At 26.0% G+C, this 27,574-nt stretch overlaps 1 protein-coding gene across 4 annotated transcripts in view; it reads left to right on the forward strand.

Moving 5' to 3' along the window:
- LOC100207616 (nardilysin) overlaps positions 1-27,574 on the forward strand; it is a 105,332-nt gene that overhangs the window by 15,763 nt on the left and 61,995 nt on the right. For 2 of the 4 annotated variants that reach the window (XM_065816383.1, XM_065816384.1), the window contains exons 4-16: positions 955-1,036; positions 3,861-3,961; positions 4,859-4,911; positions 15,111-15,184; positions 15,565-15,660; positions 16,321-16,358; positions 16,480-16,564; positions 17,427-17,484; positions 20,568-20,601; positions 20,752-20,791; positions 21,071-21,140; positions 22,511-22,588; positions 25,385-25,488. In XM_065816383.1, coding sequence (XP_065672455.1) covers positions 955-1,036; positions 3,861-3,961; positions 4,859-4,911; positions 15,111-15,184; positions 15,565-15,660; positions 16,321-16,358; positions 16,480-16,564; positions 17,427-17,484; positions 20,568-20,601; positions 20,752-20,791; positions 21,071-21,140; positions 22,511-22,588; positions 25,385-25,488 — 913 coding nt within the window. Of the gene's footprint in view, positions 1-954; positions 1,037-3,860; positions 3,966-4,858; positions 4,912-15,110; positions 15,185-15,564; positions 15,661-16,320; positions 16,359-16,479; positions 16,565-17,426; positions 17,485-20,567; positions 20,602-20,751; positions 20,792-21,070; positions 21,141-22,510; positions 22,589-25,384; positions 25,489-27,574 lie in introns of all 4 variants that reach the window. The other 2 variants (XM_065816386.1, XM_065816385.1) reach the window with 1 other exon arrangement.

The following is a 27,574-nucleotide window of genomic DNA, read 5'->3' on the forward strand; positions in this document are numbered from 1 at the left end:
ACTTCAGCTCTCTCAATTGCTCTAAATAATAAAAACTTGTGTTGCTTCTTTCTTAAGAATCTAAACATACTAAGTAAACAACCAAAAACAAACATGTATTTATTAAAAATAAGAATTAAATAAAAAACAACATCAATTCTTCTTATAGAAGAACTAAGAAAAATTTATCAGCTCTAATTTGCTTGCAGACCTTGCTTGAAAGGCCACATGAAATATAGAAACAATGCTCTCTAATTATTGAGAGATATGCTATGCCTTTTTAAACATCATAAGTCCTTTTTACATTAGTTTTTCAATATTATTTGGAATGATATCAGTGACACTTTTGGTATTATTTATAAAATTGTTATTTTTTCTCAAAGTATTATTACCAATTGAATCGTCTGTGAGTTTATTTATATAAGAATCAATGTTTTCAATTTTAGATTTATCTATGCGATATTAAAATAAGTATTTAAATTTTAGATTTATCTATGGGTATTAAAATAAATATAATCTGATAAAGCAAATTTTGTGGGTATTTATAATGTAAATGTTGACTGATACATGTCTTCCGTCCAGATTTTGATTTCATTAGTGCAAAATAAACATGTTACAACTTTAAAGCCTTTTTTTGTGCTTGTTCAATTTTTAAACAATTAATGATCTTTTTAAAAATAGTTTGGACATGCTGGTATAGCTGTTTAACAACTATATCAGTATGTTCTAACTAAAATAAAAAAAAGATACATAACAGTGTTATGTATCTTTTTTTAATTTAAAAAGTTAATTTAAAAAAGTACAATTTAAAAAAGATACACTTTGTCATCATCATCATCATCATCATCATCATCATCATCATCATCATCATCATCATCATCATCATCATCATCATCATCATCATCATCATCATCATCATCATTGTCATCATCATCATTATCATCTAAGATATTAGTATTTTTAATTTTTTTTAAGGCTGCAGGAGCATTGTGCATAAATACTGGAAACTTTGATGATCCAAATGAAATACAAGGACTCGCTCACTTTCTTGAACATAGTAAGATTTACTATATATAAATATATATATGTATATATATATATATATATATATATATATATATATATATATATATATATATATATATATATATATATATATATATTTATATATATATATATATTTCCAAAACTTCTTCTCAACACAAAATTTGAAAATAACATATTTTTTTTAATTTTATTTAAAAAAAATTTATTATTTTAAATATATTTTATTATATTTAAATTCAAGACATGTTTTGACTATATAGTATTTATCAGTTAAAATATATTTGTTAAAATGGTATTATTAAAAATTATTTTAACAAATGTTAAATATAACAAAAGAACCGGTAAATTATTTTAAATGGTGAGAGCCATTTTAACATGATTTACTTGTTTATTCATATCAGCTTTTTACCATTGTATATGAATATTTTCTTTAATTTTTAATTCATTACTATAATTAGTAAAACATTTTCTTTTGAGTGAAGGTGCTTATAAGTAAGGGAGTTTTTATCCCTTCTGTATGTTCAATCATTTGCACAATCCTGCACAACAATTTTGAAAAACAAAAAATAGTTTAAAATCTACATGAATCTTTAAATGAAAAAAAAATTAGACACTTTTAGCGGAGTGATTACCAATATTACGCTAACCAACAATGTCTCTTAATAATTGCGTTTAATCTTTGCTTTTTTAGCTCAGATATTTTACCAATCTAAGGGAGTTTAAATAGCGAGAGTTTGTTTAGTCTTCAGACAGTAATGAAACATCATAATTTCCTTTAAGTAAGAGAAGTGGATTTTTTATTATTATCCAAGATGGTTACATATTACATTTAAAAGTTTTAAAAAGATTGTTAATATCATAACGAAGACCAAGAATAGTATCCTGCCACTACCTTGCAACATCAGTACAACAAAGCAATTACTATACTTTTCTGATTTAAGAGGTTTGCTTTTATTACTATTTCTATTTATTACGTCAACGTTACTTTTATCTTTAAAAATTACTTGCTTGCTCTTCTCCAAAAATCGCCCAATTCTATCCTAACACCACTTTAATCTTGTGAGCCAATCTCTAGCTGTCAGCAGTGATTTTCTAAGCACCAATTTTTTTCCTTAGTAAAATATTTCCGACTGTATTTAAAGAAATGCTTTTTTCATGGTTTTTGTTGAATGTTTTAGTAAATTCATGATAATTAACCTATGATTGGCTTTTACTTGACAAAACATAGGCTATTTTGGAGCTCAGTAGTTATTTTAACCTTGCTGATTCTGCATGACATTGGATACCACCTGTTGTTTTGTGACACACTTCTGAAATTTTTAATTTTCTTGCTATTTCTCTATCATTGAGCCATCCTTCATACCTATTATTTGCCACTTAGTTGCTTTGCTTACTGTTATTTGATCTTTTTCTATGTTTTTTACCTTTTAGGTCTTATCAAAATATTTAAAAAGGCTTTAAATGTGGCTGGACATGGCATTGGACATCATAAATAATATTTATCTACACTTTTATAGAAAAATATCAAACTAACATATAAGTTAATAAAATAATTATGAATAACAGTTCGGTTGAGAAGCAAGTAGAGCCAAATTTAAATTAAAAAGTTTGTGTGTCATTTTTTTTTTTTGTGCAACCTTTTGCAATATGTTTTCCATATTTCTTTAACCAAAAGTGAACTGGTTATTGAAATGTTCCTTATAGAGAAATATTTTTTCTGCTGTTCAAAAAAAATTCATAAATATGGATGGATTTTCATGTTTTAAAATAGGAAATGAACTTAATATTTTACTACGCCTATTTATTTTGAAAGCATTTTGTATACACTCACTATTGAGATTTAGTATTTGTATGTATGGATGTATATGTATTTATGTATACATTTTTATTGCGTTTTTTCTTTTTGTTAAAAAATGGTTAGGGTTAGGACTTGCAAATACGCAATATTTTTAAATCCTTTCTAAATAATATCAAATTGATATCATTGTTGATATCAATTTGATATTATTTAGAAAGGATGATCAACTGATTTTCTGTAAGGATGAAAGCAGTTATTAGAATGTAACAAAATGTCAAGAAAATAGTTTAAGAAAACATCAAGAAAATTTATGGTTTCTTAGTTTATAGTTTTTTTTTTGGTATGGTTTCTTTTGGTGGTATTAAGTTTGAATTCTTAGGTGATAATATATAAAAAACATACTAGCTTACATAATTTGATGTGCTTTCGTTTAAGGCAGATTCTTGTTTTACATACACATTTTGTTCTAGTAAGTGTTTCTTGATGATGAAATAAACAGCACTTGATATGTTTACAGTAAATCTATACCATAAGGGATGGTGCATTAAGTCAGCTACAACTTTTATAGTAAATGGTATTCAATTGCAAGAAGAAAATTTTTGAGTTAACTTGTAAACACTTGTGTTGCATACAATTCTATTCTGTTGCGTTAGCAAGTTTTGATTTATTATTTATATTACTTTAATGAAGTATATTATGCTGTGCTTGAATTTCTCTGATACTAATTGTTGCTTAATAAACTAAAATAATAATTTTGTCAAAAATAATAATATTATCCTTTGATTGCAAATTCAGTTTCTTGTTAATTGCATGGTGATAAATAACATATCCTAGTTATTCTTTTTTTTTAAATTTATCTTTTCCAATTTACCTAAATAAAACTAAAAAACTTTTTTTGGCTCATATAAATATCGTGCTATATGTGTGATTTTATATAATACAGTTATTACAAAAAATATGTTATTATAACATATTTGACTGTTTTTTTTTTATTATTTTCAAGTCTCCAATTGCTGTATTTATTTTTTTAATTTAGTGGTTTTTATGGGAAGTGAAAAATATCCAAATGAAAATGAGTTTGACATCTTCTTAAATTCTCATGGAGGTTCAATGAATGCTTCCACTGGAAATGAAGCTGTAGGTAACCGCTAAATAGGGTATTAATCTTATAATAAGCTTAATATGCAGAGTTATACAAACAATAATACAAAAACAATTAAATTAGTTAATTTGAATATTAATATACAGTTTTTAATGCAATTTAAAAATTTTGTTTTATAAGTTTAAAAACTAAAAATGTAAAAATACAAAAAGTTAGAAAAATTACTATTATAAATAAATAAATCACCCAACTCTATAAAAGGAACAACTTGTATGTTCACAAACAAAAAAAGTGTGCCAATCATAATTAAATGTAAAAATATTTTTATAATTTTAAATTTTGTTGCTGAAACTTACAGTTGATCTTGTTTATATACTCTTGTTATGTATTCATGCTTGGTTTTCTTTTCAAGTGTATTTTATTATTATTTTTTGTTACAAATATATTTTTACTAAGTCTCATTTTTAGCACAAAATGAATAAACTTTTTATTAATACAATTTTTAAAAATTTTCAGATATGCAATCATGTTCAATTATAGTAAAATTTAATGATGCATTGTAAAATCTGATGTCTATATAATATAATTATATCTGGTTTTTTGCAATTAAATTATTATCCCCTCCTTTTTTTTGAGTTCTTTAATTATTTTTTGTATATACATATGCATGTAAAGAAAGTTTGATGAGCACTACATATGATAAGTGGTGTAAATACCATAGCCACACATGGCCCACATTTATGCCTTCCCATAAATCAAGTGTGGCTATCATTTAATGACACATGAAGTCCACATCAAATTTTCTTGTTGGGTATATATATATATATATATATATATATATATATATATATATATATATATATATATATATATATATATATATATATATATATATATATATAATTTTCTATATATAATTTTCTATATTGCAGACAGTATTTCATTTTGAAGTTGAACCTGAACACCTAAATGAAAGTCTTGATAGGTAAAGTTTTGTTAATAGTATTGTGATTATAAAGTATACTTTAATAACAGAAAGTTTATTTTAAAAAGTGAACAAATATTTAGAATTAGGGTAGCATTATCTTTTGTGTAGCAGAATACTATCGCAATTCAGAAACAGTTATTATATATATACAAGCTTTCCCAGGAAACGCGTGCGGTTTTTCGTCTTGCTTGTCCATGCATGAGTATTTTATTTTAGAGAACTTAGTCACGGCAGTTTGCAAGTTTTTATATATGTTGTGCAAAAGACTAAGTTTTAAAAACAAAGAAAGCAAAGCTAACGAAATAGGAAATTAAAATGATGTTTATTCTATTTAAATAAATACCAAAAAATAAAAAACTTGTTAATTTAAATAATTTGTGTACTGTCTTTATTTTTGTTTATTTAGAGTGGTTGTTATTTTCAGCAACAAAATAATAAAACAAAGCAAAAAAAAAATCGGTTTTAAGTCAACATTAAAAAGAATGATTTTCCTTTACCCGGTAGGAAATGAGCTAGCAAATAGCAAACAGCTAGCTAGCTATTTTCAAGCGATTTTTTTTTTAATTTAATTTTTTCTTAATGTCTTCAACATCTTTAAAAATTTGAACATCTTTAAAAATTCTTTTCTTTCATTATTCTTCTCTAAAGTAGAATTTTATCTTGTTTTGCATTCATAAGTGTTGAGTCTATTATAATTATGAGAATAGTTGAACTTTAAACATTTGAACATTGCAATTTTGTAGCAATGTATTGCTTGCTACATATCGTAGCTTTGTAGCTAGCTACAAAATATCTACAAATCTAAACCTGGTTGATTTTTGACAGCGGTTTTATTACGATATGACTTTAGACAGCGAATTTATTACGATATGACACTAACTACAATAGCCAGTGGGTCTATAGCTTATTAAGCTAGCTGTCCTTGTAGTCAAATCCCTGTCTTTATCTTTACAAATATTAATAGCTTTTTGCTAACTTAAAAAACTAGCAGTTCTCGTGGCCAAATTGCTGCCAAATTACAATTACAGCTAGCTATTCGTTAGCTGATTTCCCACCGGGTATTTTATATAATATTTATTATATATATATAATATTTATTATATATATATATATATAATGTTTATTTTATATAAATACAATGTTTATTATATATATATATATATATATATATATATATATATATATATATATATATATATATATATATATATATATATATATATATGTATATATATATATATATGTATATATATATATATATATATATATATATATATATATATATATATATATATGTATATATATATATATATATGTCTTCTTTTTCTTTCGGAATTTCCTGTTTAGGGGTCGCCACAGCAGATCAAACTCCTCCATCTAGCCCTGTCATGAGTGTCCTCCACTGACACACTCAGCCCTCATCTATAAACCTCCTCTTAGGTCCTAAAACCTTCCTACCAATATAACTCTCCTGTCTCCTCTGTGCATGTCCAAACCATCTCAATCTTGATTCTCTAACTTTATCTCCAAAACATGCTACATGTGCTGATCCTCTAATAAACTCATTTCTGATCCTATCCTTCTGTGTCACTCCAAATGAGAATCTTAACATCTTCATCTCAGACACCTCCATCTCTCTCACTTGTCTCTTTGTCAGTGCCACTGTCTCCAGTCCATACAACATAGCAGGTCTCACTACTGTCCTATAGATCTTACCCTTCATTCTAGCCGACACCCTTCTATCACAGATCACACCAGACACTTTGTGCCATCCACACCACCCTGCCTGCACTCTCTTCTTTACCTCTCTTTCACTTCCTCCATTACTCTGTACCCTTGACCCTAAGTAGGTAAACTCGTCAACCATCACCAAATCAATTCCTTGTAACTGAACCTGTCAACCGTCTGCCCTCTCATTCACACACATGTACTCTGTTTTACTCCTGCTCACTTTCATTCCCCTGCATTCCAAAGCATACCTCCATCTTTCCAAGTTTACCTCCACTTGCTCCCTACTCTCACTACAGATCACAATGTCATCAGCAAACATCATAGTCAAAGGGGACTTCTGTCTAACTTCGTCCATCAGTCTGTCCATGACAATTGCGAACAGGAAGAGACTCAGGGCTGATCCCTCCACTTTAAACCTGTCTGTCATTCCTACTGCACATCTCACTGCTGTCACACTGTTCTCATACATATCCTGCACCACCCTCACATACCTTTCCGCTACTCCTGACCTCCTCATACAATACCCAGCTCCTGTCTCGGAACTCTATCATAAACTTTCTCTAAGTCCACAAACACACAATGTAACTCCTTCTGTCCTTCCCTATACTTCTCCATTAACACTCTCTGAGCAAACATAGGATCTGTGGTGCACTTAGCTGGCATGAAACCGTACTGCTGCTATGTCTCCACTCCCCAGGCATCTTCTGACCTTCTAAAATTCTGTTAAATAACCCTGTCAAAAACTCCACTGCTATCTCTCCCAAATATTTCCATGCCTCCACTGGAATATCATCCGGTCCAACTGCCTTATGACACTTCATTCACCTGGGGAACCTCCTGATTCACAACCTCTGTCTCTTCTAACCTTCCTTCCCTATCATTCTCTTGATTCATCAGTACCTCAAAATACTCCTTCCACCTTCCCAAGACACTCTCCTCACTAGACAACACATTTCTATCTTTATCCTTAATCATCCTAACTTGCTGCACATACTGCCCATCACGGTTTCTTTGTCTGGCCAATCTGTACAGATCTTTTTCCCCTTCCTTAGTGTTCAACTTCTCATACAGATTACTATATGCTGTTTCTTTAGCTTTTGCGACTGCTCTCTTTGTCTTGTCACACATCTCCTTGTACTTCTGTCTACTTTCTTCATCTTGCTGAAAATGCCAATTCTTTTTAGCCACTTTCCTCTTAAACTTTCCTAAACTTCCTCATTCCACCACCATGTCTCCTTGTCTATCTTTTTCTGTCCTGATGTCACACCAAGTATCTTCCTAGCCACATCCCTCACTGTATTTGAAGTCTCATCCCAGGTATCCAGAACATCACCACCCAGTGCCTGTCTCACCTCATCCCTGAACTTTACACAACAGTCCTCATCCTTCAACTTCCACCACCTGATCTTAGGTTCTGCTCTCACTCTCTTCTTCTTCACCTCCAAACCCATCCTACATATCACCATCCTATGCTGTTTAGCTGTACTCTCTCCTGGTACCACCTTGCAATAAGTGTTAACTACAGCCATCTTTATCCTTTTAGCAAAATCTACCACCATTTGTCCTTCTGTATTCCTTTCTTTAACCCATATCTACCCATCGCCTCCTCGTCACCACTGTTCCCTTCACCAACATGTCCATTAAAATCTGCTCCAAGAATCATTCTCTCTTCTATAGGAACCTGCAGAACACTCCTCCTTGTCCTCCTCCTTGTCTCAACAGTAGCCCAATTTCCACTAATGCCCTGTTGGGCAACAGCACCAGAGGCCGTCGTTGTTAACACGGGCCCCGACCGATCCGGTATGAAATTCCTATTGTTGATCCGCATCATTTGATTTGGCGCAGTTTTTACACCAAATGCCCTTCCTGATGCAACCCTCCCTATTTATCCGGGCTTGAGACCGGCACTAAAATACACTGGTGTGTGCATCCTACTGGCTAGGTTATATATATATATATATATTTATATATATATATATATATTTATATATATATATATATATATATTTATATATGTATATATATATATATATATATATATATATATATATATATATATATATATATATATATATATATTATAATAATAATAATAATAATTTGTAGAAAATCACTTATCAAAATTTTTCATTTTACACCATGTTTCATCAATTAAGACTCTTTAGAAACATTTCTGATGAGTTCTGATGAGTCGTAATTGATGAAACACAGTAACAAATTTTGATAAGTGATTTTCTACAAATCCTACTGGCTAGGCTATATATATATATATATATATATATATATATATATATATATATATATATATATATATATATATATATATATATATATATATATATATATATATATATATATATATATATATATATATATATATATATATATATATAATATATATATATAATATATATATATATATATATATATATATATATATATATATATATATATACATATATATATATGTATATATATATATATATATATATATATATATATATATATAATATATATATATATATATATATATACATATATATATATGTATATATATATATATATATATATATATATATATATATATATATATATATATATATATATATATATATATATATATATATATATATATATTATATACTACTGCATTTTAAACCCAAATTTTTTTTTCTATTTTGAATAAAAGAGCAAAAGAAAAATTAAAAGATAAAATAATTTTTGGGCACTTTTTTTCGGGCGCCCATACCACTCCAGCGGCACTAAAACAGGTCTGGGTTTGTCCCTGATTGTCCTATTACTTTAAAAAAAAAGTCATTGAATTTTGGGAATTTTAAACCAATTGGGAGTTCTGCGTTATATGCGGTACCATTCGGGTAGCTAACACCCTGCATCATGCTGAAATAGCCTGCTGCAGGAAAGGAGTGCCGCTACATTGACTAAGGGTTTAGGCTGAGGCAGAATTTTTTTCTTTCATTATTCTTCTCTAAAGTAGATTTTTGTATTCATAAATTATTTTCCTATTTTTTGTCTGTTCTTCACATACTGTGCGGGTTTTAAGTGTTTCTGTTTTTTTTTCATTTTTAATTCATTTACTATGTGTTAACAATCTTGGATACAGCTAGCTAATTCAAATGTTATATTAATACCTAAATATGAGATTTTTTACAAGTTTTAAATTAATAAAATTTAAAGTTTATTTTATACCTATTGTTATATACCTATTGATATAAAACTGAAATGAGTTGTTATTCGAGGTTTTTTCTTAGGACCATTAAAAATTATTTGGTAATCAACATAAAAAGCATTTTGTACTATTTGACATGAGAACTTTTATGTTAACTGTTGTTTTTATTTTAAATCTGCAATGTTAATATTTAATATGAATTCTTTGCAAGGTCATTGCAGATGGCAGTCATGCTTTTTTTAACTGTTGGAAGAAAAAAAAAGGAAATAAAGAAAATCAAAAACTGAGTTAATTGTCAATTGTTTAAATAAAGACTTTAAAAATATCAAAAGAAAAAGAAGAGTAAAAAAAAACATATTATAAAAAAAAAACACTTAAAAAATAAACACTCAAAATTTAAATTTAATACTTAAAAAAACAAACAAATTTGAACATTGATTTTAATTTAACAAGAAAAGAAGAAAATAAAATAAAGAAAAATATTGATAAATTGATAAGTTAATAAAAAGGAAAGAAAAGAAGATCAGTTTATTAAAAGATAATTTTGATAACTTTTATTTCTGTTATTGTTAGATCTATTATTTTTTATCATATTTTTGTTATTGTTAGATCTATTATTTTTTATCATATTTTTGTTATTGTTAGATCTATTATTTTTTATCATATTTTTGTTATTGTTAGATCTATTATTTTTTATCATATTTTTGTTATTGTTAGATCTATTATTTTTTATCATATTTTAAGTATTACTTTTATTTTTATTTATATTACTACAATTTATTGTTAGATCTTATTTTGATATATTATAATAAATAACATTTATATTATTGTTATTATATTTTAAATTTACATTTCCCTTAACCTTTATTTAGTTTTTTTACTCATTTAATTTGATTTTATAACTTTCTTCAATATTTTCGTTTTTGTTATACTTAACTATTTGTTTAACTGTTGCGTTATTGTTTAAACTACCTTGTTGTTATTGCTAATTATCATTAGTGTTATTTTATTTTAACTATTATCAATTACATAACAATTTACTTCCTATTTATTGTTTCTTACATTCTTTCTAATATGCAACTTTGACTAAATTTTTTTATTACACAAATGACAGTTTAAAGTAATTTTTAAGGAATTTTTTGTTTGTTATATTCTCTTTAATACTGCAGTTTGATAGTGGAACTGTAGTATTAAAGAGAATGTAACAAACAAAAAATTCCTTAAAAATTACTTTAAACTGTCATTTGTGTAATAATTTTGCTCAACTCAATCTAGTATTTGTTTATTTTGGACTCATAAAAAATGTGACATGCTTAATAATACTAAGTACAGTTTACTACAATCAAGTCGCTTGTTGCGGCATTGACTAAACTGTACCAAAATATCTTTCCATTCACAAATGTATATTCACAAATTCTTAAAACTGATGATTTACTTTTGTCTACAAAACTTTTTTCGTCTTTTCATTTAAATAAAGTCTCTAATCAAATTAATGGTTATGTTTTATCTTGTGTTTTAGATTCCTATGAAGAAATTTCTTCTTTATTAGACAGTTTGTAAATATTATGATATATGCGAATTATGAACACTTAAGTTTAATAAAAAAAACGCTCTCTCCTTTTTTCATCTTAACATATCATCATTACAAAAACACTTTGATTTAAAACATAATACTATCATTAATTAGTTTTGATTTTTACATTTTTGGTATAACTGAAACAAGTTTAAAAACAGGAACATTCTCAAATGCGGTAGTGGTGTAGTGGTAGAGCGCTTGCCTCATAAGCGAGAAATTCCGAGTTCGATCCCCACCACGTCCCTGGTAGTACCACGCTCAGCTTGATTCTCTGCGCAGCGGCCTTGTTCTTTAAGGTTTGTGTTTGCAGCTATAGAGTTGAGAAAGGGTTGTAACCACAAAAAGTAGCCTCCTTGACTGTAGTGGCCCTCTCGGCCTTGGGGAGGTGAATAATTAAAAAAAAAATAAAAGTTCATCCGATTCTCATTGATAATTACAACATTGAGCACACACCAATGGAACCCTTTTTGTGATGGTACTTTATTATATTTATCACAAAAACTAATATACATACCTACTTGTTTAGAATCTATATTTGTTAAAATTATTTTTTCTAAAATGTCTTATATTATTGTTGGTTGCAATTATAGGCGCCCTTGCATTTTTTTGATAACAATTATTGTATGGATTACAAATGGAATTATAAAATCTATTCAAGTGCACAATCTTCTCCAACAAAATATGTTAAGATCTAAAAATCTTATTAATGTAAACAAGTTTGAAAGTATTTTTAAGAGATGTAAATATTTGATAAATATATCATTACATAATTAAACTTAGTAAAACAATCCTTTTAAATAAATTTTTCTTAAAAATGTAAAAAATCTTTGGTTACTTTGGAAAGGCATTAACTTTCTAATAAATATCAAAATTACCATAGTATTTTGATTTCTAAATTCAAACAATATGGAGTTTGTGGTATTGTAAATGACTGGTTTCGATCTTATCTTTCAGATCAAAAAAAATTTGTAAGTATTAATGGTTTTAATTCTAGTAATAAATCAATTTTTTGTGGTGTTCTTCAAGGTTCTGTTCTTAGTCCTCTTTTGTTTTTAATCAATGTTAAAGACCTATCCAACTCTGTTCCCTTCTCAATCAGATCATCTGTCATTATGTCGATAAAGTTACACTTAAGAATATATACTATGCATTATTCTCATCCTATCTTAGCTATTGTTGTCAAGTTGGAAACTATTGCATTAACAAGTTGCTATCATCTCAGCATCAATCCATTAGATTAACAAACTTCCAACCAATTAAATCAGATACATTAAAAAAACTTCAAAAAACTTAACATTCCAACATTTCCTGTGCTATTAAAGTATGCTAATCTTTTTGACTTTATTTTTGACTTACATTCCTACTCTACTAGAAATATATACAATGGAAAACTAAATGTACCATCTTTTAAAATCCAAAAGTATGGTAAACATTCTATGGTTTATCAGTATGTCTGTAAATGGAACAGGAGTCTTGTATGCAATTTAAATGAGTCCAAAAAACTACATCCTAAATTACCTTTTCTCCATCTTAAACAAAATCAATTTAAATAAAGTTCTGAAAAAAATTTTATTCTAACTTTTAGACATTATCTTTGCTATCAATATATTCTTTTAATTTTCTTTTTGCTATTACTACAATTATCATCAGTACTTTTTGTTTGTTTTTTTATTTATTTTTTTAATTATTATAACCTGCAAATTATGATTTCTACATGTTTATTTTTAATGTATGTTTTATGTGCTTTAAAATATGTGTTTACGGTCTATGTGTTTCAATGTATGTCTTTGCTTATTATCACTTATATTTAAAAGGTAATGTCACTCCTTTGATCAGATTTCTGTATGAGTGAAACCATAAATCATCAACTTATTATTATAAATAAATATATGCTTATAACTACCATTATAATATTCCTTGTTATTATTTTTTTCATTGTAATTATTGTAAATACACTTAGTATTACCATTACTATAATTAATTTAATTATTTTATGTTGTTATTATATATTATTGTTATTAGTACTATTATTATTGTTATTTTTATTATTTTTATTATTATTAATACTGTTGTAAAAATGATTTATTGAAAATAAACAGCTTATTGTTGTTGTTGTTGTTGTTGTTGGTGTTGTTGTTGTCGTTGTTGTTGTATTGAACATTTTCTGCAGGTTATGAATAATTTCAAGATAATAGCATATTTAAATTGTTTTCTTGATGTTTTAATTTATGATTTTAATATACCAATGACAGTGACCGCTCCACCATATTTTAATAAAAGTAAAAGTTTAAAAAGTTTGTTTACAGTCAACTGAATAGGCATCTGTTTTAAGTTATTTGTTTATAAAATAAATATTTGAACATTTAAATATAGTTAATCATTTAAAGTTTAAAATATCAGTTAAATACTTTATCTGTACATAGTGTGATTTACTTACATAATTATTTATTTTTATAATTATGTTTTATAAAAAATTAGAAAAAATAATATTTTATGATGTGTGGAATGAACATTGTATTGAAACAAAAAAAGCGATAGTCATGCAATTAAAAAATGGAGACCAAGAAAAACTAATAAACAGCAGAATAGAGAAATAAAAAAGATGCATGCAATCAGTTTAATAGTGATAAGATTAGCACTTCCAACATGAAACATAACTGAGGCAATCTGACTTGCAGGGGTGTGTAAATATTTTACACCTACATTAAGATCACTTAATAGGACAAAGAAAGTTGAACTGTATTAGAAAGCATGAAAATTAGTCAGTCAAACAACAGAAGAACAACATTTGGAAAGATCAAAAGTACAAGTCTTTAAGTTATCAAAATAATGAGATGGTTACTACAGTCGCCAGATGACATTTTGATCTGGTTACTATGCTATTACTATGAATTTTGATTATTATGGGCAGAATTTTGGTTGCTATTGAAAGAATTTTACAGAAATGTACAATAGCCTTCTTATAAACTTTTAATACAGTAGCTTTCTTATAAACTTTTGGCTCAAGTTTTAGGTAAAGTTGAAACATAATGCAACCCAAAACATTGCATGAATCAATGGTATGCTAAAGATTTTTGAAAATATAATAATTTAAGTACAGTTTTGAGTGGAAAGCATTTATATATTTAGCTATTCAAAAATCAAATCAAACCTCAAACTTTGTCAGCAATTTTGTACTTTTATTTTATTTTGTACAAATTTGTATTTATATTTGTATTTTGCTACTTAAAAATTTATTACTGAGCAAAATATGTTCATTTAATAGCATAATAAAATGAATTGCGTAGAGTATATTCTGTAGAATTGTGTAATTACTAGGAGGAGTAAGTGTAATTACTATGAGAAGTAACTGTAATCACTATGAGGATTAATTGTAAAATCACTGACAGAGTTATTGTGTGGTCACTAGGAGGAGTATTTGTGTATTTACTAGAAGGAGTTACTTATAATTACAAGAAGGTTACAGAATCAAAAGTTAAAACTAAATTTTTTTTTGTAAAACAAACACTTTTTATGGATATTTCGTAGTTTTTGATAATTTATACATTGAAAAATTTTAAAATTTTAAAATCAGTTTTACACTTTACTTATTACTTACTATTTTATCAATTTTTTTATAATTTTAATTTATTTAATTTGTATCAAGTATTCTATCAATTTTTCACATGTAAAACATCTGTAATATGTAACCATTTTTTATAGATTTGCACAGTTCTTTATTTCACCTCTATTGAGAGAGAATGCAATAAAACGAGAGTTAAAGGCAGTTGATAATGGTAGGTGTTGAGGTGCATCTAATGTTGTTATTTTCCAAAAGAGATCTGATTTGGTTTTCACATTATTTCTAAATCAAACTTTTTTTTACATTTAAATAAGTTTAGAAGGAACACCTTATATCTAAATTTTTGTATATTTCTCTTTTCTTTTAAGAATCTAGTTGACATACTTTTAAAAAACTTTTTTTTATTTAGGGTCTTGTTATAAAGTTCATACTTGATTTAAATCTATTTAAATTTTTGAAAAATTAAAGTGAGAATCAATAGAAAGTTTTAAGAACAGTTTTAGCAAAGCTTTTTGAAAAATAAGGGCATCAGATGCATGTAACTGCACACACTATATTGAAAATTTACTATGTTATATTGTTTATATGGTTTAGAGTTTAAAGAAGATTTGCCATGTGATAACTCCAGAACTATCCAACTGTTTTCACATTTGTCTTGTAGAGACCATCCATATTCAAAGTTTTCTTGGGGTATTGAATCCTTATTTTTGTTTTCATATAAATAATTTAAAACTAAAGTCAAAAAACTAAGATTAAAGCTTAAGTTTTAAAATAAAGATTAAAGGTTTTAAATATGAAGATTAAAGGTTTATAAAATGAAGATTAAAGGTTTTAATATGAAGATTAAAGGTTTTAATATGAAGATTAAAGGTTTATAAAATGAAGATTAAAGGTTTTAATATGAAGATTAAAGGTTTATAAAATGAAGATTAAAGGTTTTTAATATGAAGATTAAAGGTTTATAAAATGAAGATTAAAGGTTTTTAATATGAAGATTAAAGGTTTATAAAATGAAGATTAAAGGTTTATAAAATGAAGATTAAAGGTTTATAAAATGAAGATTAAAGGTTTATAAAATGAAGATTAAAGGTTTTTAATATGAAGATTAAAGGTTTATAAAATGAAGATTAAAAGTTTTTAATATGAAAAGGAATATTTTAAAATGATTAAAATAAAGATTATGTAACTGAGGTTTTAAAATAAAGTTTTTAAAATTTGCTTTTCAAAGCAAGATTTTAAATCTTGCTTTGAAAATCTTAACAATAAAATAAAAAAAGGTCTTTTAAAGGGTTTTTTGTTTTATTAAATAAAATTTTTTGTTTTTTGTATAGTTTTATAATTACATTTTAGGTAACAAGAAGACATTGTTGGATACTCCAAAAAAAATGGTTTGATAATTATTTGGATATATAACTTTTTTCAGTTCCAAAAAAAAAAAGAAAAAAAAAGTCTATTAGCTGATTTCTATTAAAAAATGTTATTAGATTATACAATTGTTTTTATTTTTAGAATATCAATGTGATAGACTACTTAAAAGATTTTTTTAGCAATTACTACTGTAAAAGTGAAATGACTTTAGCTATATGTTCAACAGGTTATTTTATGAAGCTTTTTTTAATCAAAATTAGCTGAAACAACAACAACAAAATGAGGCTTATATCTCTTCCAAAAATACCTGGTTGTTTATTTACAACAAGCAATTTTTTAATTTTTTAAAAACAATTTTAACATATAAGTAAACTTAGACCAATCATTTATATTACAATTTTTTAAAGAATTTTTAAATTTTTTTTGATGAACATTGAAAAACATATTACAAAAACATTAAGGATTATTAATAAAAAGATTGAAGTAAAAAAAAACATTAACTTAAAGCAAAGAAAATAACTTAAAGCAAAGAAAATAATGAAAATTAAAGCTAACTTAAAGCAAAGAAAATAATGAAAATAATGTAAATAATTAAAAAATAATAATGTTCGTAATAATTAGTATAAAAAAAAAATAAAAAAATAAAGTCATTGGAAAAAAAAAAAATGTTTTTCAAATCTTATTAATTTATATTGTTTAAAATTTTTTTTAACATTTTCTGAAAATTCCAAAAATCTTTTTTTCAAGCTTTTAACATCAAGATAAAAGGTGACGTAAGCCTCATTGACAGGTGACATAAGCCTAATTTTTTTGTTCTACATAAAAATTTAATAAAAATTAATAACTTGATAATTATTTGTTTTTTAAAAACATTATTTTGAAATAAATTATGTTCATATGGGTTTAATTCAGAAATGCTCAAAGCTTGACATTCAGAACTATTTTTGAATTTATTAAATTTTAGAATTTTTGTATTTAGTAATTTTATAAACTTTTTTTTATTTTTGTTGTTGTGTATATCATGCTTAATAAAAATTTGTTTTAGATTATTATTTTGAAATGATATAACTTGAGAAAATTTTTTTTAGATTCGTTAGATTTACTGGAAAACATGGCTAGGAAGCATTTTTCTGCTATTAAAACAAGGTGTATATAATTAGTTAAAAATTAGTTATAATATACTTATATATAATTAGTATAAAAAGTATATATACAGTTAATTACAAATAAACTATATAATTAACAAGTAGGTTCTAGTATATCATAAAGATAACTAAGTAAATAAAAAAATTCTAGGATACAATTTTTCTTGAGTTTCTTATTATAAATGAATGAATAAAGCTACATGTTAGGCATAAACAGTTTTATGTTTAAATTTAGTATGCACTATACTATTTTTGTTAAATTTTATATATAAAATTATATATTTTATTTTACATATATAAAAAACGATATTTTTTTATAATTTATAAATACAACTTTAAAAAGATGGGGCAAAGTCTGAAGATTGACAACTAGGGAAGGTCCAGCAACATTTAAAATATGTTTTTAAACCTTATCTAAAAAATAAAAGGTATCATTAGATGAACCAACCCAAATGACACATGTTATTTGGGTTGTTTTTATTTGCTGGCGCAAAAGAGAGATAACATTTAAGATCGGCTGTCACAAAAGAAAGATAACAATCAAGATCGGCCTTCACAAAAGAAAGACAACATTCAAGATTAGCTGTTTTATGTAATCAAAAAGTGATGACTTGATTGAAATTATGATTGTCAATGGTGGGGTATATAGTCCTCAGTAAGTAGAGCCACTTTAGTGCTAAGGTTATCAGAAAGATCATTAATGTTTTTTATTTTCCCACAGACAAAAATATGAAGAGAACAACTTTTGCTTTTCTCAATCTTTAACACAAGTAGTCAATTTTCCAACTCCAAATCTTTTTTAATCATTTAGAGAAGGTAAATGATTCGGATTGTCTGGAAAGTCAGCTTTCCAGACTGTCCGAATCATTTACCTACTCTACTCGACTTGTGTTTTGTTTCTGATCCGAGTTAGTATTCAGTTTCTCCACTTTCACCTTAAGGGTGCTTCTGATCATGTTTGATCTCTCTAAAACTATTACCTCATTCTTCTTCATCATCAAGATTCCCCTATCCTTGTACCTCTTACATCTACCTTTAAGCTGACTGGAACTTTTTCCGTGATTTTCTTCATGATGACCCTTGGGTATAAATCTTTTGTCTTTCTGCTGACAAGTGTACTTCTTATGTAACTTCTTGGATTGAGGCTGGCATGGAGTCTTTTATTCTATCTCAACAATTCCAAGTCAACCCTCATTCTTCTCCGTGGTTTTTCTTTCATTGTGTTGCTGCAATTTCCAATCGTAACCATTACTTCCATATCTATCGCTAAAACAATTTTTTAGAAAACAGACATCTGTTTACTATTGCTGGAAACAATTGTAAACACATGTAAATTAAATTAAAATAATAAAAAAATTGATAAAATAGTAATAAGTAATAAGTAAAGTGAAAAACTGATATTACTGATGTATCAAATTATGAAAAACTACAAAAAATCCATAAAAAGTGTTTGGTTTAGTAGAAAAAAAATTAGTTTTAACTTTTGATTCAGTAATTACACCTTCAGTGATTACAAGTAAGAACACATTTTGTCTAACACTAAAGCCCACTATTCTTAGGCCATGAAATCTTGTATTTCATCTAAAATGTTAGGTTCCAGAGACTTCTAGAGTATCTTTAACAGTATCTATAACAAGGGCAAACCTGTTATTACACCACTCTTGTATAGTTTAGATCTTGTTACTTCAACTAAAAACAAATGCTGAATTGTTTGCTTAGAACTTCTCGTCAATATTATCTCTTGATTCCACTAGTTGGATTCTACCTGAGATAGCTGAAAAATTCTGTATCTAAAGCGATATCTTAAACTTAAACTCTTCTACAGCTTATGGTCGGGTCAACATACCTGTTACAGTCTTGCAGAAGTGTTCTCCAGAGCTTTCGTCTATACTCTTGTCAAAATTATTTAACAAGTGCATATCAGTGTTTTGTTTTCCAGCCTGCATAAAAGCAGCATCCCTATTTTCAAAAACTCTGGAGAGCAATCTGACTCGTCTAACTATCATCCCATTAGTCTTCTTATCATAAGCAAGGTTTTTGAGTTTTTAATTAACAAACACTCAATCTCTCATCTTGAATCTAATAACTTACTTTCTGATCATCATTATGGATTTTGGTTTTTTTGTTCTACTACTAATTTGTTAGTGGTAATAACTGAGAGGTTTTATTGTTGTTTAGAAAGATGTTGAGAGGTCAAGGCTATTGCTCTAGACATTTCTAAATCTTTTGATAAAGTTTGGCATGCTGGTCTTCTCCATAAGCTTTCTTCCAACAGTGTATCAGGTAACGTTTTTAAGATTATTGAATCCTTTCCAATCGTAGTATAAAAGTTGTTTTCAATGGACAGTACTCTTCTTCATATCCTGTAACTGTATGGGTTCCTCAGGGTTCTATCCTTAGCCCAATGCTCTCTTTAATTTACATTAACAATCTTCCAGAAGTTCTCACATCTAAGGTGCATTGTTCACTGATGATGCTACCATTTATTCTTGTCTTGATAAGAAGCCAACACTCTCTGATTGCTTGGAGGAAGCATTTGAGCTTGAAAAGGATCTCACTTCTGCTACAGCATGGGGCTCTCAATAGCTGGTGAACTTTAACTCAGATAAAGCTAAATTTTTTTCAGCTTATCTATCCTTCGTCTTCTAGGACCAGCTAGTACTTCTGATCTTTCAAAACCATATATCAAGTCAATTGCAAAATTAGCATCTGCTAAGGTTGCATCTATTTATTGTGCTTGCCACTTTCCTAGTTCGGATTCTATTCTTCATATTTATAAGTCTTAAATCCGTCCTTGTATGGAATACTGTTGCCATATCTGGCACAGATCTTTGATTGATACCCTTTCTCCTTTAGACAAGGTGCAAAAATGCATTGTAAACAGCAAAAATGCATTGTAAACAGTCTCTTGTGCTATATACTAAAAATTATTGAATTTAAAGCGGCATGAGAGTGCAATGCTTTGATAAAAGGTATTGTAAAAATATTCATTATAAAATTCATCAGGTTAGTAATACTATTAAATAAAATGAAAGTTGTGACTTTATTTTGTTTGTTTAAAACCTTTTTTTTTTTTGTATGTAGACCTTCTATTCATTTAAAAATGAAGCCATATAATGTAAGTTTATTACAATTTATTATTGTTATTATTGTTATTATTATTGTTATGAATATTTTATATATTGTAAAATTGTTTTTAAATTTAATGTTTCATGTTTTTACATATTTTGTTGTTTGTAAATTAATTGTTTTTTAAATTTCAATTTAGAATCCTTTCGATATGTCAAAGTTTAATAAATTGATATATGGTATGAAACATACTTTAAAATTTCAATATCAGATTTTATTAACTACAAGTTTATAAATATAGTTTTTATTTAAAAGTGTGTTATGATTACTTTGTCATTCATTATTCCAATTTGGTTATTTTTAATCCATTATTTATAAATTCTAATTTGGTTGTTTTTAATTAAATAAATATATTATTTTACTTATATCAGTTATGCTAGTTGCTAGGTGATGCTACTTCACTTCAATCATATATAAGTTACACTTCAAGTAACACAGTTAAAATATTTGTTTTGTAGTTTCACCTGTTAAAGAGGTACACAAGCTGCTTCTAACATGGAACATCCCATCTCAAAGTTTTCATTATAAGTTAGTAGAGTTTAAATCTTACATGTTTTTTTTTTACTTGATAACTTTAGACTTAGACATTTCAATTTTTACTTAAAATTTTGAAATTTCCACTGAACACAGTAACCTCAAAAAAAAAGTTTAAATCTATTGATTTAAAAAAGTTTTTAGTTGTCTATTACAATTTTAAAATGTTTACAGTGTGTTAATACAATTCAGTCTGTTAAGTTACAGTTTTAAAAAATTTCATAATGACACAAAACAACTAAACCTAAGTATACAATGTATTTAAATGAAAAATTTTGAAAAAATAAGTTTAAACTAAGTTATTCTTGCTAAGCTTGAATAATAATTGTATACAATGAAAAACAAACCTTGTTATTTTTGTTGAAGCTCCATTATAAATCATTTTTATTAAGCTCTACCATGTGTTTTTTCTGATGTAAGCTGATGATGTGTTTTTTTCTGATGTAAGCATTTGAATTAGGCTGTTTAATATGTAGAAAAAAGATATTATAGTTAAAAGGGAGGATCTCTTCAGTAGAATTATTTTTAAATAAATGTACTTTATTGACAACTTATTTTTCTGGTGCTTGGTTGCAAACTAATGTCGAGATGTCATTTATTAAGTTTTATTAGAATTTTTAATTTATATTTAAAAATATAAACATCCCACCACTTAATCACCTTTCTATTAGAAAAGGTTGTTGAGTTTTAAATATATATTGAGTTATAAATAATTATTCATTTGTCTCTGACCCTAGCTAGCTCCTTTAGATGGGTTGGACCATGTAATGGTTTTTCTAAAACTTTTATCTTCTTCTTTAGACCCTATCATCACATTCTTACTGCTACCTCAAAGTTTAAATTATCTTCAATTAGTTTTTAAAATTGTACTGGATATTTTGTTGTATACATTTTAATTTATTTTAATTTTTTTATTTATTTATTTATTTTTAAAGTCTTATTTATTGATTTATTACAACAGGGTCATTAACAAATTTTTATTTATTGATTTATTACAACAGGGTCATTAACAAATTTTTATTTATTGATTTATTACAACAGGGTCATTAACAAATTTTTATTTACTGATTTATTACGACAGGGTCATTAACAAATTTTTATTTATTGATTTATTACAACAGGGTCATTAACAAATTTTTATTTACTGATTTATTACGACAGGGTCATTAACAAATTTTTATTTACTGATTTATTACGACAGGGTCATTAACAAATTTTTATTTATTGATTTATTACAACAGGGGGTCATTAACAAATTTTTTAGGTTCTTAAATAGTTAGTAAGAAAAAAAAGTTTTAAAATTTTAATTTTTTTTTATTAGCATTAGCTTGTGTTCAATTTTAATCTTAAAAATTTTTTTTCAGGTGTAAGCCATCTGATTATGTTAGTCACATTATTGGAGATGAAAGGAAAGGAAGCATTTATTCATATCTGCGAAAAAAGTAAGCTCATTAAATAATTTCTCATAATTACAATTTATCTATAAATTGACTTTTTAACAAATTTTTTTCATTTGGTGGCTAATTTTTCAGTTAAATATTATTACTTAGATAAATAACAAATTGTTAAATTTATCTGGAATAAAAATTAATATTTATGACATTTTCTATAAAAGAATCACTTTTTTGGCTTTTTTTTTAAATTTAGGAAACTTTCAGGATAAATGTTTTATAATTAAAAATGATTTATTATTTACTATATAATATTAATTATATAGATTTATTATTTACTATATAATATTAATTATATAGTATTTTATATAATTATTATTATTCAAAATGTCTGTTTATTAGTCCCAGAAATATTTTTATTTTTTTTAAATACCTCTTACATTTTTGTTATTTTCTGTAGTCTCTTTTCGTTGAATATATAATCAGAATAAAATAAATCTTTAGGCAAGTGGTGTCTGTAAAATTTAAAATATTCAATTTTTTTTTTAATGTTAATGTTTTATTAATTTAGTTATTTATTTTTATTTTTAATAAATTTCTATTTATTTAGTTATTTATATTTATTTTTAATAAATTCATTGATGATACCTAAGTTTTTTTATTTATTTATTTATTATTATTATTATTATTATTATTATTATTATACAGATACATGCAGAAAAGCATGCATAATTTAAAGTAGGGCAACATGCTAATCCTATGCTTAGTTTGCGTTTACTATTTTATTGTCATGCTACTTTAATTATGGTTACAAACCTCATTCAACTCTATCACTTCGAAACACGAACTTTGAAGAACAAGGCTGCTGCGCTGCAAATACCCTAAAAAATATTTAATGATATTAATAGTTGTGTCTTTTATCTCAACATTACTGTTATTTGTTCTTCATGGCTGATATCTGTTGTGCAATCCAATATGACTGAGTAGTATTTTAAATGTTTAATTCCCATCATTATTTCTTTTAAAACTTTGCCCCTAATTAATTGTATTCATTTTGTATGATTTTTTTGCCTAGATAATGTTCATTAGTCTCATTGTTAATTTGATTACAATGTTCAAGCAGAACAGGATCAAACTTGTTTGAGCAGAACTAGGCTATCAGTTGCACAACACTCAATAACGATTGCATGACATAATAAGAGTCACAATATAAGACTAACTAATATAAGTATGAATAAAGTTTCGAGTCATAACAAATAAACTTTGAACAATATTGCAACACTACTATATCATAATATTGTAATGATTATATAAAAATGAATTGCAAAATTTGAATCCCAAAAAAAAAGTTAATTTCCTCAGACACATAAAGCTGATATAAAATTATTATTTTGTAAAAATTAAGATGATAAAATTTATTAAAAATGTTTAATTGGTGTTATTATTATTATTTGGTGATTTGTCTATTGTTCAATTATCATAATTAGGTTTGCCCAATACATATCAGGTTTTGATAGGAATGGCAGGCTATAGTCTGTGCCTGGCTCCACACCTGTGTAAGTCAGTTTACACGGCAAAATAAAACCCACAAAAAATATGACTTTTTTGGTAAAATTGTTAAATATATTAATAGTTTTTATTTAGTTGTTCTTTAAAAACTTCTCACATAATGTAATTTCAACATGAATGGCAAACTTCAAGTTAAAAGCTTTTTTTTTTTAAAATTAAAAATTTAATTTAGCATGGGCTTAAAAAATTTTTTACTTCATTATTATGTAATATTATGATATAAAAAATTATTGCTATTGCTAAAAATACAAGTATTTTTACTATCCCTGGAATTAAGAAGGAGCAAAACAAAAGTTCAGTGGAAATATCAAAATTATCATCAAAGCAAAATAATTTTAATTTTTCAAAAAATTAAAAATATTTTCAGCGCAAGTCCATCTAGGCAGACAGCCTGCCTAATGTGCCAAGTCCATTTAAGACGGGCTATTTATAGCTCATGCACTCATTTACTTCTGCCTATTATCTCTGGGAAACTAAATGAACTTTTGAGATGGGATATGTGAGTGTATTTAATTTAGATATAACTTTTAGTAATATTTATCTCAGTTACTGCACTTACCCTCCAAAATGAATCTGCATACTACAAAATCATTTGTATTTAGAGCATCACAACATCTAATGATGTTAATGCTGCTAATTTTAAAACCTATTAGACTATCATGCCCTGGTTGTTTTCACTTTATTACTTTTACTATCTTAAATAAAATTAAAGAATTTATTTATTCATTAAGGTTTCTTTGATAATTTACTAAATATAATTAATGTTACATTTTTTCAGACAAGAGCTTTTAGTTCCACGTGAAGTCATAAAGAGAAATTGACAACTGTTCTCCAGTTATTTTTTTTTTGCTAAAGCTTTTGAACAATTTTTAATTTTATTGAGCTTGCGTAGTTCATAACAGTTGCCTTTATAGCACGTCAATCATTTTATAAAAAACATCTCTAAAAAAAATCATTATAAAAAAATGGCATAAAAAAAAATTAAAGAAAAAAGCGTCATTTTCTGTTTACTAGATTTTTTTTTTTGTCTATGAGAATTGCACTAATTGCTCCATTTATTTATATTTATTACTAAAAATCAAAAACGAAGATTTTATTATATTTAAAATTAAGTATACAGATATATAAAATTATTTTTATCATGTTTTCGTTTTAGAATTTATTATTATGAGCTTATTGATCTTTTTTCATTACTAATTTTTAGAGGATTCCTTATTTATCTTTTCACATATATTTTTAAAGGATTTTTTATTGATCTTTTTTGTTATTAATTTTTAGAGGATATCTTATTGACCTTGGTGCATATACTCAAAGCTGGTCAATGTTTGGTTTGTTTAATTGTGAAATAGAGTTGACGGAGAAAGGCCTTGACCATATTGAAGAGGAAATTATTTAATAATTAGTTAAATCGTTAAAGTTTATTTACTTTCATTTTGGTGATTTTAATATACCACTGAATATAGTTTTTTTAATTGTTGACTTAAATCTAAATTCTTATTCAGACTAAAAAGAAAATTTTAAAAACAATATGTGATAATGAAAAAAAGCTATTTGCTTACGTTTTTTAATATTTTTAATATTTAATGACGAAAATTAATATTTAATTAGGACTAGTTAAATAAAGCTGTAGCTTGCGCTTGCACTCACAAAACGTCAGTTTATATAGCAATTACTAGCAGTTTTAAAACAGGGTTTTTTTTGCTCATGATATAAACATTCTAACACAAATAATATGCGATTATTTTGCGGTAGTGGTAGAGCACTTGCCTCATAAGCAAGAAGTTCTAAGTTTGATCCCCACCACATCCCTGGTAGTACTGTATATAGACATACGTATATGTATATATATATATATATATATATATATATATATATATATATATATATATATATATATATATATATATATATATATATATATATATATATATATACATATATATATATATATATATATATATATATATATATATATATATATATATATATATGTATATGTATATATATGTATATATATATATATATATATATATATATATATATATATATATATATATATATACATATATATATATATATATATATATATATATATATATATATATATATATATATATATATATATATATATATATGTATATATATGTATATATATATATATATATATATGTATATATATCTTTATATATATTTTTATATATATATATATGTATGTATATATATATATATAAAAAAAAAATTTTATATATATATATATATATATATGTATGTATGTATATATATATATATATATATATATATATATATATATATATATACACATAAATGCAGCATTAGATGCACACTGATGACATTATACTAAATGAGGTGACTGCAGGGGCTTCAGTATCTACATTGATTATCTTATAGCCTGCCGGTAGGAGTATTGCTACATATATACTAAATGCTACATATACTGCTACATATATACTGAGCATTGTAATCAGTTTTCCGGCTACACTAATCATTGGTAATATACAATGTTTGTAATATACTAATACAAAGATGCTTATCTGAACAAGAATTAAAAAAACTATTAATTTTAGTTAACTGTTATTGCCACTATTGTCATGTTGTGACATATCATGCTGTGAAAAATTGGGTACCAATGGTAGCAGCAAAACTTAGAAATCCATAATTCCAAAGCAATAAGATTTCAATAGTACATCTAAAATAGCACTGACATGTTCAAAACATAGTTTAGATTAAGTTAATTTTAGTATATTTTATGATGTCATGCTGTAGCATCATGGCGTGACTGTCATGCTGTGGCAATTTTTAAGAGAAATCTAAAATCGCTAAACTGAAACATAAGTAAAGTTTTATCAACTTTGATTACTCAAATAATCATCGTCATTTATTAAATTTTTCAGCACTTTGCTCAATACTTATAGGTTTGTTTTAATGCCCAAAAATGTTCAATATAGGCTTTTTTATATAGACAACATTTGTAGAATAAATGCTTATCTATCCTTGATGCTCTTATGAGCTTTTTGAACCTCTCAAAGTTATAGTTGCGACTCCATTGAGCTCTAGCAATATATAGCTCTAGTAATCTTTGCATCTTTGTAACTACTGTGTTGTTTTTGTTTGTCTTTTAGGGTTTGTCTCTTACTCGTGCTGAATGTCAAAAAAAGTGTTGTGAAAGACTATTACATAAAAAACATGGTACAAAAGCAGTTAAAGAAAAAGAATCAATAAGAAAAAAGTAAAAATAATTGCTTAGTTGAAGGCAGAAGAAAAAAATAAAAGAGTAAACGAAAAAAAAAAAAAAGAGTAAACGAAAAAAAAAAAGAAAATGCAGAAAATTATGCGCTCTTGGGAAGCTATTAAGAGAGTTTTTTCAACACTACCAAGATTAAAGTAGAAAATACAGAAAGTCCAAATAAAATGACAAGTGATGTCACTTAATTCCTTGATGTCTCCTTC

This window comes from Hydra vulgaris, chromosome 13 (assembly GCF_038396675.1).
Source record: "Hydra vulgaris chromosome 13, alternate assembly HydraT2T_AEP".
Classification (NCBI taxonomy): domain Eukaryota; kingdom Metazoa; phylum Cnidaria; class Hydrozoa; order Anthoathecata; family Hydridae; genus Hydra; species Hydra vulgaris.